The sequence below is a fragment of the Natator depressus genome, chromosome 4, assembly GCF_965152275.1.
Source record: "Natator depressus isolate rNatDep1 chromosome 4, rNatDep2.hap1, whole genome shotgun sequence".
Taxonomy (NCBI): Eukaryota; Metazoa; Chordata; order Testudines; family Cheloniidae; genus Natator; species Natator depressus.
In genome coordinates this window covers 122,358,598-122,374,055 of record NC_134237.1, presented here as the reverse complement: position 1 = coordinate 122,374,055, position 15,458 = coordinate 122,358,598, and the positions used below count along the sequence as shown (strand labels likewise).

Below are 15,458 nucleotides of genomic sequence, written 5' to 3'. Positions count from 1 at the left end.
TTGTATCATCTGCAAACTTTATTAGCACACTCCCACTTTTTGTGCCAAGGTCAGTAATAAAAAGATTAAATAAGATTGGTCCCAAAACCGATCCTTGAGGAACTCCATGGGTAACCTCCCTCCAGCCTGACAGTTCACCTTTCAGTAGGACCCGTTGTAGTCTCCCCTTTAACCAATTCCTTATCCACCTTTCAATTTTCCTATTGATCCCCATCTTATCCAATTTAACTAATAATTCCCCATGTGGCACAGTATCAAATGCCTTACTAAAATCTAGGTAAATTAGATCCACTGCGTTTCCTTTGTCTAAAAAATCTGTTACTTTCTCAAAGAAGGAGATCAGGTTGGTTTGGCACAATCTACCTTTTGTAAAACCATGTTGTATTTTGTCCCATTTACCATTGACTTCAATGTCCTTAACCACCTTAACTACCTTCTCCTTCAAAATTTTTTCCAATTTAAATGTTTAGTGAGTTTATGGTTCCAGTTCATATGGTCCAATGGAAAAAGTCTCTCAGTCCCTTTCCCATAGTTGATGCACGATGTCGTACCGGCTCACACTTCCAGGTACTGTCGGTGGACGGTGATGTGTTCAATGTAGATGTCCCTGCACCATCGGATGGAGTCCGAGACCATGAGGCGCCACATGAGCCATGCGTAGCGTCGACCGATCCCACAGGTCCGTGGCACACTCTTGTTGCAGGGGTCCCAAGCGCCCAGGGCTCAGATGATCAGGGCATCCATCTGCACCTCGTAGCCCTTTGCTCTCAGGGCGTTGGCCAGGGGGGCATATTTTTCCAGCTAACGAGCTTGGGCTTCGCGGAAGGCCGGGGTCCTGTTCTCAAAGGAGACCGTGACATCGATGAGGATGATCTTTTTCTGGGCCTCGTTGGTGACTACCACGTCAGGTCACAACTGGCTGTCAGTACCAGGGATGGCGCAGTTCACAGCGACCTCCCCCAGGCACGGTGCAATGGCTTTCACCAGGCGGTTCTGGATGGCATTGTGGCGCAGCTGCCAGGCTCTGGAGTGGGGCTTGCAGCTGCACAGGACGTGGGGCAGGGTCTCGTTGGCGTAGCCGCACTTCCTGCAACGCTTGTCTCGGTTCCCATGGCGGACGGCTCCGTTGAGCGGGACGCAGTTGAGCTGGGCACGGTGGATGAACTGCCAGTCGGCGAAACGGGTGAAGCTGCCCCCAGCGAGGAAGTGGTTTCTGGTGTCCCACTTGCTGGTCAGTTCGAAGGCTTTACCCTGGTCCGGTTTACACTTCAGGGTTTCCATGTACAGTGAGTGGATGGCTGCCTTCAGGGTCCTCTCCCGCATGCCCTGGGTGCTCGGGGTGACGATGGTGTTGTCGTTGGACCTGATCTGCAGCACCAGGACTCCCAGCTCCTGGCACTCCTCGCACCACTCCCAGCAGCAGCCAATGCGCTTCCCCAGGCGATGCGTGGCATTGCGAGCACGGGACCACAGTGAAGCAATGTCACGCCCATCCCGTCCAAATTCGCCATCCAGGGAACCGCTCAGGAAGGTGGCTTCTTTGTTGCGTCATGGAGGACGTTTGCTGCGATGTTCCTAACCATGGAGTCGGGACACGGCAGCAGACGGAAGGCTTGGGTGATTACCGTGATATCACACAGGTCGCCCATGCGAGGGACATTGGCACCGCCATGCCTGTGGGCGATGTAGACCAGCTCGTTGCTGGCTCTCTGGGGAAGGAACAGCCACTTCTTTGCCAGCTGCCGGACGATCTTGTCTGCCTTGTTGAGGGGTACCTTCGCCATGGTGGATCCCCTTAGGATGAATCAGATGCGGGGGATCAGGAAGGTGTTCAGGGCATTTATCTTCTGCCACGGTGCTAGCAGGGAGGCATCCATCTTGGCGGCATCCTGAAAGATCTTCTTGATGGTGTCCTTGAATGTCTGCCGGACACGGAAACCTGTCGGCGTGCCGAGGTGCTGGTACGCCTGCCCCTCTGCCAGGGGGATGATGAGCTTGCTCTGGATCTGGAACCCTGTCATCTGCACCAAGTCCCTTTTGCTGCTGTCGATGTGGAGAGTTGCATACTTCTTTGCATTGAAGCGGAGCCCCATCCAATCGGCAGCTCGACTGGTGGAATCTAGCATATGTTGGAGGTTCTCTGGGTCGTCCGCGGTCAGGACCAGGTCATCCGCATAAGCCAGGACGCTCACCCTCTCACAGTGGAGGTTGAAGCCATCTGTGCCATTGGAGATTGCTCGCAGCAATGGCTCCATGGCAAGGTTAAAGATGATGGGGCTGAGGGGACAGCCCTGCTTAACTCCGCTCCGGATCGGGATCTCGGCAGTCTCCCCTTCGACCGAGCGAATGGTGGTGCTGCATCCCTCGTACACCTCTCGGATCACACGAAGGAAGTTCTCGGGCATCCCAAACTCCTGGAGTGTGGCAAAGATGTGGTGGTGGGGCATGGACCCAAAGGCATTAGCCAGGTCGAGCCACACTACCATGCGCTACCTCCACGCCCTTCTGGCCGTTTCGATGGTGGTTTGGAGGACAAAGTTGTGTTTTACTATAACACCCACCTTGTCTCGTCTATATCCTGGGACCAACATGGCTACAACACTGCAAACATTTTGTCTTAGTCATGTTGAGAATTCTCTTGGTTTGGAAAAAATAATGTTTATAGGTTTCCTTGGGAGCCTCTGCTCCAGATTTTCCCCTCTGCTTGGCTAACAGTCCCTTCTTCAACACCATTGGTTTTGGCAGTGACTTATGAACTGCTATGCTGGCTTTGCCAGTAAGGGACAAGGCCCCTCTGCATTCTCAGCTACCAATTTTTCTAACATTCCCAAACAACTGCATACCTGTTCATTTGGATACACAGGGTATCTGCTTACGATGATTGACTGCTATTCATGGGTGTAACATGCCTTTGTTATAGCTACAGAGTTAGAGCCATTGTTCTTGTCACAAATCACATTAAGGATTTGACCAGAATATGAACCCAAGACTTCTTACACTCAAATCAGATCTCTAGATGAGCCACTTGCTGGTCACCAACTAGGTTTTCTTTATTAAGAGAGAGTAGTAATTTGTGTAGTAATTGAGGTTCTTCAGGATGGGTGTCCCTGTGGATGCTCCACTTTAGGTGAATGTGCGTTCCTTTGCCTGTGATCGGAGAATTTCAGTAGCAGTGCCCCTTTGGGTCACACATGCGTTCTCCCAGACTTGTGTCACTCCTGGGAGCTACATAGTGCGGTGCTACCAAACCGTCCTCAGTTCCTTCTCCACCACAGAGTGTATATATGAACTCCGAAGTAGAGGGAAGGAGAGCAGGTAGCAGCACACCCACAGGGACACAGATCCTTTAACTTTTGGAAACATCCTATTAGGACAAGGCCCCATGAGATTATTCTGAACCTGCCTGGGGCTCTAGGGGTGTTACCCCACTACAAATAATAGACTAGAAACTAACTTAAAATAGGAGTGAAATTGACATTTCCAAGTCACTTTCATAGTATTGCCAACCCCAAATGTTCAAAAATCATGAACCAGGCTCACCAAACAATATGAGATTGGCTTTAAAATAATGAGATTATGTAAAAATAATAGATTTGATTTCCTTTTTATTTACATTCTGCTTTTTGCAGTTTTCACAGGAGAATGTTTTAAACGAAACACCAAGAAAATTCCATGTTTTCAAGTTGAGGAAAAAAATTAAGATTTCTGAGGTATATCAGGGCCACAGCAGGCAGGAAAGGAAAGGAAAATAAACAGGTACAGAAGCTCTGTGCAGCTCTTCCTCTTGAAAGAAAGTTGAAGGGTCAAATCTTCTAGTCCTTAATCCAGTAAAACTTCTATTGCTGTCAGCATCTCCATTCATAGATATTAACATGTGCTCAATAACTATACACTTTGTACTTAAATATCTGAGTCATCCTATCCAGAGTTAGACATTTTATATGCATTGGCTCAGGGACTACAGTTTCTGGCATATTCTGAACTGTGGTGAGCACACAGATGGTGCCCAGTGAATAATACAAACCATGACAATAATCATCGACTTTATGGACTCTGTGGATGCAATTTCTGTTCTTTGTTCTGGAATTGGCCTGAATACAGCTGAAACCCTAAGAATTTGAGGTAGAATTACATTTGATACTCATATGAAACTTTCTCATTCCTTTCTTTTCTTAAACTCAGAATAAAAAGTGACAAAACAAAATGGTTTTCAATTAAAATCTAAAATTGCACAGCAGCCATTGCTGTACAACCGAGCCCGGGGCACAACATGCTACCCATTGGAGGTTAAGTTCTCTCCTCTCATCTGACTCTGATTCTTTCTGTTTCTTTCTTTCTTCATCATTCCTGACCTCTGTGCTGCTTTTCATACCATCAACCATGACATCCTTCCCAATCACCTGGGACCAATTGCTGGAGTCTGAGAACTGGACTTCTTGGTTTTGCTCCCATCTGAGTCTTCTTTTTTGCAGCTTGCAGCAGAGAGAAAGGCTGGTCCAGTGAGACCAGGGTTCTACTCCCCGACCCCCATGGACTTCCTGTATGACCTCAGGTCAGTGCCTTAGGGACAGAGTTTCAAAGGTTTTTAGATACCCAAAGATACAGCTAGGCATCTAGTGGGGTTTACAAAGCACCTAACCTTCTAGGCTCTTTTGAAAACCCTACTAGGTGCCTCAATACCTTTGAAAATCTGGTCTTTAGTCTGTGTCTCTCAGTGCAATGGGAATAACAGCACTGCTCTACCTCACGGAGGGGCTGTGATTTGAGGCGCTCAGATACTATGGTGATGGGGCTACATAAGTACCACAGTAGAGTGGGAACTTCTCTGTACCACTGCTATCCGTTCCCTGAGTTTTGGCCCCTTCTTTTCATCTACCTCCCTCACATCTCCCTCTTTTCTGAATGTAAACTTGGCTCAGAGGGCTTAGCTGTATTTTGAGTCCCCTGCGTTCTCTCTTCAATTACCCCTGCAGGGATTCATCTAACCACTTCACTTCCAGAGCCTTAATTTAATTACCAGCCCTTTCTTATCTTAAACACCCTGCCTCTGCTTGTAAACAAAACACTGACTCCCTGCCCCAGGGCACAAGCTGGGAGAAGCACCTTTCTGCAGAACTCACATTCCACACTAATTTTGTGCAGTTAAGAGCTCTGCCTGTTAGTACACCTCATGTATGAAACTCGGGGGCGGCAGGAGCCCCCCCGCCCTCCCTAATTGGTGCCCCTGACAATATGACAGTACTGGGCCGTGGTAGGCCCCACATGCCCTCCAGACCTGAAGAGCATGTTCCAACTGGAGAGGAAGCTTAAAAGGGAGCAAATCAGCTCCAAAAAGGAAGGTTGGGGAGTCAGACAGACCTATCCTAAGGGCTCTTGAATAAAGGTGCCAAAGAAGACTCCCTGTGAGGAAGAAGACTGCCTGCTGAGCCAGGTTGGAAATGAAGGTTTAGTGCTTTTCTTTTGCTATCCTATATTAGATTTGGAGATGAGAGACAGGCAAAATGATAGAAAGTGAGCCAGGAGGCAACTCTGTTATAGGGCCCTGTGTCAGAGCCCAGTGGACTAGAAGGGCCTGGGCTCCCCTACCAACTTCCCTTGTTGCAGGAGGGGCATAAGCCTCATTTCCACCCCACTCCCCTTCTAGTAAGGAGAAGGTAAGGATATTGAAATCCCTGAGATGAAGCTAAGCCATATACAAGGGTTAAGAACTGGAATGAAAGCCTGGTGAGACTGGAAACTGGGTACACTACCCACTAGGCCACCCAGAACTCTGAAGACTATTAGACTCCCTAGCAACCATTTGAGAAACCTACTACCATTTGGGGCTTTACTCAGTAATGAGGAGATATTTTGAATATGGGAAGGGATTTCTCTCTTACCTCTTTGTTATCTTGCAGTAGTGCAGCTGCATGATACATTATATGACTCTGTTCTGGGCACAGACTGCTTGAAGTACTCCGTATGCTTTAATGTGGAGAGAGTATATGTTGAGAAGGAGGGATGAGAAAGACCCCCTCCCACCGACTACAATTCTTTGAGAGGGTCAACACGCATGTGGACAAGGGGGATCCAGTGGCTATAGCGTACTTAGATTTTCAGAAAGCCTTTGACAAGGTCCCTCACCAAAGGCTCTTAAGCAAAGTAAGCTGTCCTGGGATAAGAGGGAAGGTCATCTCATGGATTGGTAACTGGTTAAAAGATAGGATACAGAGGATAGGAATAAATGGTCAGTTTTCAGAATGGAGAGAGGTAATTAGTGGTGTCCCCCAGGGGACTGTACTGGGACCGGTCCTATTCAATATATTCATAAATGATCTGGAAAAAGGGGTAAAAAGTGAGGTGGCAAAATTGGCAGATGATACAAAAATACTCAAGATAGTTAAGTCCCAGGCAGACTGCGAAGAGCTACAAAAGGATCTCTCAAAACTGGGTGACTGGGCAACAAAATGGCAGATGAAATTCAATGTTGATAAATGCAAATTAATGAGCATTGGAAAACATAATCCCAACAATACATATACAATGATGGGGTCTAAATTAGCTGTTACCACTCAAGAAAGAGATCTTGGAGTCATTGTGGATCGTTCTCTGAAAACATCCACTCAAAAAAGCTAACAGAATGTTAGGAATCATTAAGAAAGGGATAGATAATAAGACAGAAAATATCATATTGCCTCTATACAAATCCATGGTATGCCCACACCTTGAATACTGCGTGCAGATATGGTCGTCCCATCTCAAAAAAGATATATTGGAAAGGTTCAGAAAAGGGCAACAAAAATGATTATGGGCATGGAACAGCTTCCATATGAGGAGAGATAAATAAGACTGGGACTTTTCAGCTTGGAAAAGAGACAGCTAAGGGGGGATATGACTGAGGTCTATAAAATCATGACTGGTGTGGAGAAAGTAAATAAGGTGGTGTTATTTACTCCTTCTCATAACACAAGAACTAGGTGTCACCAAACGAAATTAATAGGCAGCAGATTTAAAACAAACAAAAGGAAGTATTTCTTCATTCAACACACAGTCAACCTGTGGAACTCTTTGCCAGAGGATGGTGTGAAGGCCAAGACTATAACAGGGTTCCAAAAAAAACTAGATAAATTCATTGAGGATCAATGGCTATTAGCCAGTGGACAGGGATGGCGTCTCTAGTCTCTGTTTGTCAGAAGCTAGGAATGGGTGATGGGATGGATCACTTGATGATTACCTGTTTCGTTCATTCCCTCTGGGGCACCTGGCATTGGCTACTGTCAGAAGACAGGATACTGGGTTAGGTGGACCTTTGATCTGACCCAGTGAGGCCATTCTTATGTTCACCTGATAGGTAGGGAAAAGGGCTCAGAGTCTATCAGCTTACATGGGCTGAAAACCAGACAGACATAATTCCTGTTACTCCTGTGAAGTTCTGCATCAGACTACAATGTAACAGACTTCTCTGTATATTGGGCGGCGGGGCTGGGGGAGCTGGGAGCAGTGAGCCTGATAGAGAGCACAATGAGAGCTTCTGTGTATGAGAAACGCCCCAGCAAACACTCCTTCAGGGTGGGAAGGCAAAAGAGGAAGACTTTATACCCTTTTTTTTAACCACTTGCTTGTTAACAATATGCGTTGCTGCCTTATGAAGGGGATACTAGCTTTTTGGAACTTGGTCTCTTGTGGGCAAGTTTTGCACACTCCAGAAAGCTGTGAGGAGTTTTCCTCTCCCTGGGAATCCTCATACAACTCATCAAGCTTTCCTACAGTGGAGTCATTGCTTTGGGTGGTGGTCTAGGCCTCTGCATGCCTAAATGACTCAGAGCCCATTGTGCTGGCAAAGGAAGGGTCAGGAGCTTGCAGCAGGAAGACATAACTTGATCTCTGAGGCTCCTCAAAGCTGCCCGTAGAAACTCTTAGACTTAGCCTGATGCTTGCAGGGCTTTACTGCTGCTATGGTGGGAGCCAGAGGGAACCCACAAGAGAGGTGGTTGCACTGGAGAAACTAGAGGGCTAGAAACTCAAAACTCTAGTGATTCCTCAATTCTTGAGAGAGAAAGCAAAGGCAGAAATTGAAAGGTAGTAACCACTGCATTAAAACAAGTAAAAATTACAATTATACAACAAAGTGGTGATGAGAAATTGAACCGCCAACTTGTTCCACTGCCAAAGGCAGAAACTCTTGTGGCTTGAGTTGAAGGGTAGGGCTTAGTCCTGGAACCTTCAGCATCAACATTGAACCACCCACAGATTTCACAGGTGAGAGGCATTACTCATTTGTGATGAATGTGAAGAGAAGCTATATGACAGAATATCACACATCTGCCCATTGCAGGGATTTTATACCTTTCTCTGAAATATCTGGTACTGGCCACTGTCAGACAGGATACTGAACCAGCTGGATCTCAGATCTGATCTAGTATAAGGTCTACCAACTCTTGCGATTTTCTCACAAGTAACATGCTTTTGGCTGAGACTGGAGCCAGTCTCACTATGATGCAAGATGTGCCACCCCTTTAGCAAATTTCAGTCCTTACTGGGAGGAAAACACCCTCTGACTGGCTGCCATCCCCAACTTCCCCATCCTCCAATCAGAGCTGCTGCGAGAGTTAGCCATATCTCTCTTTCCCCTTCTCTCAGGTGCCAGAAGAATGGAGGGGTAGAGGAGAGGGAGCAGCTGAGACCATTCTCATAGGAGAGGCAGTGGGGAGGAAACAGGAGAAACATCCTGGCAGCTCAGGATGGTTCTGCTCCCTCTTCTCCTTGCCCCTTCTGCGAACTCTGGGTCAGTCTACTTCCTAATATTCCCCCATCCTCACCTTCCCTGCAACACCAAGCCTAGTAGGAGGGGAATAAGAGGGTGGAAAAGCCCCAGTAGAGACACACACCCTAGCCTTGAGAGAGGGTGCTGAAAAACCCGAGGGGAGGTCAGGGAGCAGAACTGATGTGGGGAATGAGGGGCAGAATTAATTGCTCGACTGCAGGGGATGGGCAGATGTGAGGGTGGGAGATTTAATAGATCAGAATTTTGTGGTTTTAGGGAGAAGCGGGAACTCCGCACCCTCAGGCAACAGGAGCTAAAATCACTGTAATTCATAAATTTGGGAGAGTTGCCAACACTAATTGTCACACACATACAGTAAGGTTGGGCAAGGGGAATTCAAAAAATCAAAGACTAAAACACAATATTTACTTTTAAATCTCATGATGTTGGAAGGCAGGGGGGTTGACTCATGATTTTTTTTTTTAATTTTGGAGATGGCAATACCGCAGCATGGCAATTCCTATGTGGAGGCAAACCTATGAAAATACTTGTTTTGGTCGTCAAATCTGACCCTATAAGGCTTTGTTATACCTTCTTCTCAAAGTATTACTCCAAAAGCAGGAATACTAACAGATAAGAACAAAGATAGGAACAAAGAGGTTTGGTGAATGGACACTCAAATCAGAAAACCAATTTACCCATAAAACAATAAACTATCTGCCGTATAAAGGGTTTTGGCAAATAGATCTATGTCTTGCTTTTATAAATAAATTTAAAATTATCCCAACTTTAAGTTAACTCATCATTAGCTACAATATATCAGAGGACCCACACCTATATTTGAACTTTCATACAACAAAAGCCTACGGGCTACAAGACTGTTAATTGGAGAACATATTACAAAGTCAAAATGGAAATGAATGTTAAAATATTTTTTTTAACTATAATCTTGTCCTCTCCCGGTCAATGGGGGAGTGGTCCTCACACTATATGTAGCAAAATTTCAAAAAAGGAAATACAATAGTTTACCCCTAGAATCTCTGATGTTCTTTTTAGTTCTTCTTTATTCACATGTATTTTATGGGTTTCCATCACTGTAAATACAAGTATATAACTGAGAACAAAATATAATTTTGAAAAAACCTTAGAGGCATCAATTCTATATTCAAGCCATAATATTAAAAAATAGTGTTGTATAATGAACTAAGCATCACCTTGGGAACCAGGAATTCCTGGGTTCTACTCCCAGTTTTGCCACTGACTTGCAATATGACCCTGAGTAAGTCACAAAGGACAAATTTTTTAAACTTGGGTGCAAAGTTCAGAATTAGGCACATATGTCCATATTTAAGTACCTAGAAAAATGGCTTGATTTTCAGAGGTATGCTTTTCTAGGTACCTAAATATGGATTTGAGTGCCTATCTTTAGGCACCCAAATTTGACAGTTTTGGTCTGAAGCTCTGTTTCTCCGTCTGTAAAATGAGGAAAATAGCATTAGAGAAGTGTTGTGAGGATGATATAATGATGATTATATAGCACTTTAAAGGTGCAATGTTCTATTTAACTATCAAGCATTATAAATCATACTAGAAAATGCTGTCTGAAAAAATTGTTGAACAATCTTATATTTTACTCACATTTTCTTACCTGCCAAAATTTTTATCAAGGGAAGCTCCAAAGTGCAAAAGAGTTTCCACAAGCCTTGAACCTGTAAGGCAGAACACAAAATCTTTTCAATATAAACTTATTTTAATTATGAAATTGGGCCAGGGTGAGATACTGTTATTCACCATGAGTACTACGTGAATCCACAAGTAGTACTATTAAGTAAATGGGACCGAATGTGGAGTGAACTACTACTCTATGTGAATAACAGGATCACAATCTGGCTTATAAACATGTAGTCTTCCTGGGAGAGGTACAATTATGCTAATGATGAGCACGTGTCTCATTCTTTGAAGTGATATATAAAGAGAAATACTCATTGTAATGTAAATTCATATTCATGCTGAGACATTTATATGCACAGATAATAGCAGAGAATACACTTAAAGATTGTGGAGGATACCAAACTGGGAGGAGTTGCAAACGCTTTGGAGGATAGCATTAAAATTCAAAATGATCTGGACAAACTGGAGAAATGGTCTGAAGTATATAGGATGAAATTCAATAAGGACAAATGCAAAGTACTCCACTTAGGAAGGAACAATCAATCAGTTGCACACATACAAAATGGGAAATGACTGCCTAGGAAGGAGTACTGCAGAAAGGGATCTGGGGGTCATAGTGGATCACAAGCTAAATATGAGTCAATAGTACAACACTGTGGGGTGGGGGAGAGAAAACATCATTTTGGGATGTATTAGCAGGAGTGTTGTAAGCAAGACACAAAAAGTAAATTTTCTACTCTATTCCACACTGATTAAGCCTCAACTGGAGAATTGTGGCCAGTTCTGGGTGCCACATTTCAAGAAAGATGTGGACAAATTGGAGAAAGTCCAAAGAAGAGCTACACAATTATTAAAGGTCTAGAAAACAGTACCTTTGAGGGAAGATTGAAAAAACTGGATTTGTTTAGGCTGGAGAAGAGAAGAGTGAGAGGGGATATGGTAACCGTTTTCAAGTACATAAAAGGTTGTTAGAAGGAGGAGGGAGAATAGAGAGTTACCTTTTTGTAACTGTTGTTCTTCTAGATGTGTTGCTTATGTCCATTCCATTGTAGGTGAGTGTGCTCGTCACATGCACTGGTGCCAGAAGTTTTCCCGCAGTGGATGAGGATGAGCTCTGGTGCCTACTGGAGTGGTGCGTGTATGCACCAGTATAAGGGGCGCCACCAGCTCCCCGCCCCCTCAGTTCTTTCTTGCCAGAAACTCTGACAGTGGGGAAGGAGGGTGGGTCATGGAATGGACATGAACACCACATCTCGAAGAACAACGGTTACGAAAAGGTAACTGTCTTGTCTTCTTCGAGTGCTTGCTCATGACCATACCATTGTAGGTGATTCCCAAACAGTACCACTGGAAGCGGGTAGGAGTTCATGGATGTGTTGATTGCAACGCAACTCTGCTGAAGCCAGCATAATCTCTGGCCTGCTGAGTGATGGCATAATGCATCATGAATGTGTGTAGTGAAGACCACGTCATGGCCCTGCATATATCCTGGACAGAGACATGCACCAGGAAGACAGCCGAAGATGCCTGCGCCCTAGACAAATGGGCCTTCACAATCAGTGGAGGCACAGCCTGAGCCAACTCATAACGAGTATGGATGCAGGTGGTAATCCAATTCGAAATTCTCTGAGAGGACACCGGAAGGCCCTTCATCCTGTCAGCTATCGCGAAAAAGAGCTGGGTCGATCTGCAGAAGGGCTTGGTGTGCTCCAGGTAGAATGCCAGGACATGCTTGACATCCAGAGTGTGCAGCCACCTCTCCTCTTTGGTCGAATGAGGCTTCAGGCAGAACACTGGGAGGAAGATATCCTGGTTGACACGAAAGTGAGACACTACCTTAAGCAGAAAAGCTGGATGGGGCCGCAGCTGGACCTCGTCTTTGTAAAATACCATGTACAGCGACTCTGAAGTGAGGGCTTTAATCTTGGAGACACGCCTTGCCGAGGTAAGCGCTACAAGGAATGCGACCTTCCATAACAGGTCGGATAGGGAACAAGAAGCCATGGCGGACCCCGTGAGCCTGGAGAGGACAAGGTTAAGGTCCTATTGGGGAACCTGGTCCCATATTGGCGGAAAGAGCCTTTCAAGGCCCTTCAGGAACCTGATCGGCATCTCATGCGAGAATACCGATTTACCCTGAATGTGAGGATGGAAGGCTGGTATGGCTACCAGGTGCTCCTTGATCGAAGAGAAGGTGAGGCCCTGGTGCTTTATGTAGAACAGGTAATCCAGGACAGACTGCAGAGATGACTGGGTCAGGGAGATGTTGCACTCCGACACCCAGCAGGAGAAATGCTTCCACTTTGCCAGGTAAATCACTCTAGTGGAGGGTTTTCTGCTTTCCAAGAGAACCTGCTATACCTGACTAGAGCAAGCCTGTTCCTCTGGATTCAGCCACCCAGCATCCAAGCTGTGAGGTGGAGAGAGGCAAGGTTTGGATGCAGGAGCTGACCGTAATCCCGCAAGAGTAGGTCTGGGCGGCTGGGAAGTGGCGATGGGGCTGCCACTGCCAGGTCCATGAGCGTGCCAAACCAATGCTGGCAAGGCCATGCCAGGGTAGTGTCAGCAGCGCACTCCACACTGAGCCATGGTGCTAGGAGCATTGTCCGATCTGGTCGGCTCTGAGGCCGGTGCAAGGGCCGACTCCATAAGTAGTGCTCGGAGGCTAATGTCCCGCTCCTTTTTGGTCTGCGGAAAAAGCTCTTGCAGATGCAACCCTTGTCGCTAACGTGGATTTCCCCTAAACACTTCAGACAGCTTCTATGGTGATCACTGACTAGCATGGGCTTCTTGCAACAGTCACTGGGGTATGCCCGTCCCTAGGCTAAGTCCCATTTGGAACTAACAAACTATCACTAACTCTACACTAAGGGAACTATAAAACTTTTTAACAACAAAGTTTTTAACAACTATATACAAAAAGTTCACAACTAGGCACAGTTGAGAGGAGTAAGCTTGCCAAAGCAAGGAGACATTCCAGCACCATCACTGGTGGTAAGAAGGAACTGAGAGGGGGAGCCGCTGGCGTCCCTTATACCGGTGCATACGTGCGCCACTCCAGAGGGCACCTGAGCCGGTCCCCTATGGATACCACTGAGGAAAAAACTTCCGGTACCAGTGCATGTGGCGAGCACACACACCTACAATGCAATGGACATGAACAAGCACTAGAAGAAGAAAAATTGTCAGTGGTCCTCCAGCCCCATTCCCACAATGCAGTGAACCCTTTTCTGCCTAACCTTTACCCACATCTACAAAAGGTCCCTGTTGCTCTGCTGTCACCACTAGTAGCAAGTTGTGCTGACCACTTGAGAATGATTTTTCACTGCACTCCTTTGATCAGTACAGGTGACCATGGATAATGTTTGGAGAGCAGCCACTTGCTTTGCCAAGCACACAGCAGTCTTGATACATGTGTGGTCAGACAATACCATCCTCTACGTCTTCTCCTGTACCAGGAAACGTTACAGAGGCTGGAGAAAGTAGTCATTCTCTGGACTCCAGCCCAATGCTAGGAACACATGAAGCACCTGAGGCTCTGTACCGTAGAGCAAAAGGACTCCAACATTCACTCTAGATGGGATTGTCATACGTGCCTTTTCTATGATGAACTGGACAGGGTGCTCTCCAGGGTTCACAGTACAGAGCCTGAAGTGGGTCAACCCCCTCCTCAACCCTGCCAACCTCATCATCTGACAGGATGCTGATGAGGACCAGGGCAAGGCAAGGAGGCAGCAAGGGACCATGGAGGAATACTGAAAGACCCAGATGAAGAGGAGCGTGTCATTTTGCACCTCTACCCAGAGAAGCCAGTTGAGCAAGCCCCCCAATTAGCCTGAGGAGGATCCCGAGGCATGGCAGGAATGAGCACCAAAGACTGGTAAATTACAGTAGACCCCCCCCCACCTTCCCTGCCAGTATCCCCTCTTGCTCTAATGCGATATACCTGATTTTAAGCCCAGCGCCTGGCTCTGCATCACCCCAAAATGGTCCCCAAGCAGAGGCAGCTATAAAGCAATGATTTTATAGAATTTGTATGAACCACTATTACATATTGGCAGAGGCTATAAAAAAGACTTTTAAACTACCCTTGTGCCTGTACATTTCTCAGCCAGTATGCTGTCAGTGACAGTCCTGGGGCCCTGTGGACCAGGGAAAAGGGAGAGGGCAGGTTTGGAAAGAGCCCAGTTGAGGATAGGACAGTTGTAGAAACCTGATGGTTGTCCAAAGTTACAGCGGTCTTTGGCTCCTTTGAAGATTACAAAAGAGTTTAAGTGATTTACCTGAGTTAACCCTGCCTCACCTCAGTCTTCCTGTCACCTTACAACTGGGAGCCACGCAGCACAAAGGTGCACGTGTGTTAGGTACAGGAAGGGAAAGGGAATCCTTTGGATGTCTGAGGAACATCACAGCAGTCCTCACTCTCTTTGGAGATTACTTTTTTTTTTTTTTTAAACTGTTCCAATGAGCCATGAGAAATGTGGGTGGGTGAGAGATGCACTCCGGAGGTAGCACTAACACAATGCCATGTCCTTTTGCAATGGACAGGTGAGTGGCTCGCAGTGTTGATTGGAAGCTTCAAGGAACAAAAAGAAGTTGTGGTGTGTGTCTTTCTTTCCCTGAGCCTTTCACCACTGTTCGGGGGACACCGGGATTGGATATTCTGATGCTGCGGGGGGCGGGAATTGCGGGGGGAGGGGTTTGCTTCTCCTGTTCCATGGAAGCTCCATCTGCAGGCTTAGAATATCATCAATTTCCTGTCAAATTGCCTTCCCAATCCTGTAAGCAGGGCCGGCTCCAGCTTTTTTGCTGCCCCAAGCGGTGGGGAAAAAAAAAATCCCGATTGAGCTGCTGAAGTGGAAGGGAGGGAATGAAGGACTCGCCGCCGAAGACCCAGACGTGCCGCCCCAATAACTGATGGAGTGCCGCTCCTTTCTATTGGCCGCCCCAGGCACCTGCTTCCTTTGCTGGTGCCTGGAGCCGGCCCTGCCTGTAAGCACATTTCAACAAATGTCTGGTTTAGCAGAAATACCAGCTTGTTTTG

At 46.4% G+C, this 15,458-nt stretch overlaps 1 protein-coding gene across 1 annotated transcript in view; it reads right to left on the bottom strand.

Annotated features, from left to right (window-relative positions):
- Window positions 1-15,458, bottom strand: part of POLN (DNA polymerase nu) — a 204,122-nt gene that overhangs the window by 117,925 nt on the left and 70,739 nt on the right. Inside the window, exons 10-11 of the mRNA XM_074952070.1 lie at window positions 10,392-10,452; window positions 9,773-9,837 (exon numbers count right to left, since the gene is read on the bottom strand). Coding sequence (XP_074808171.1) covers window positions 9,773-9,837; window positions 10,392-10,452 — 126 coding nt within the window. The remainder of the gene's footprint in view (window positions 1-9,772; window positions 9,838-10,391; window positions 10,453-15,458) is intronic.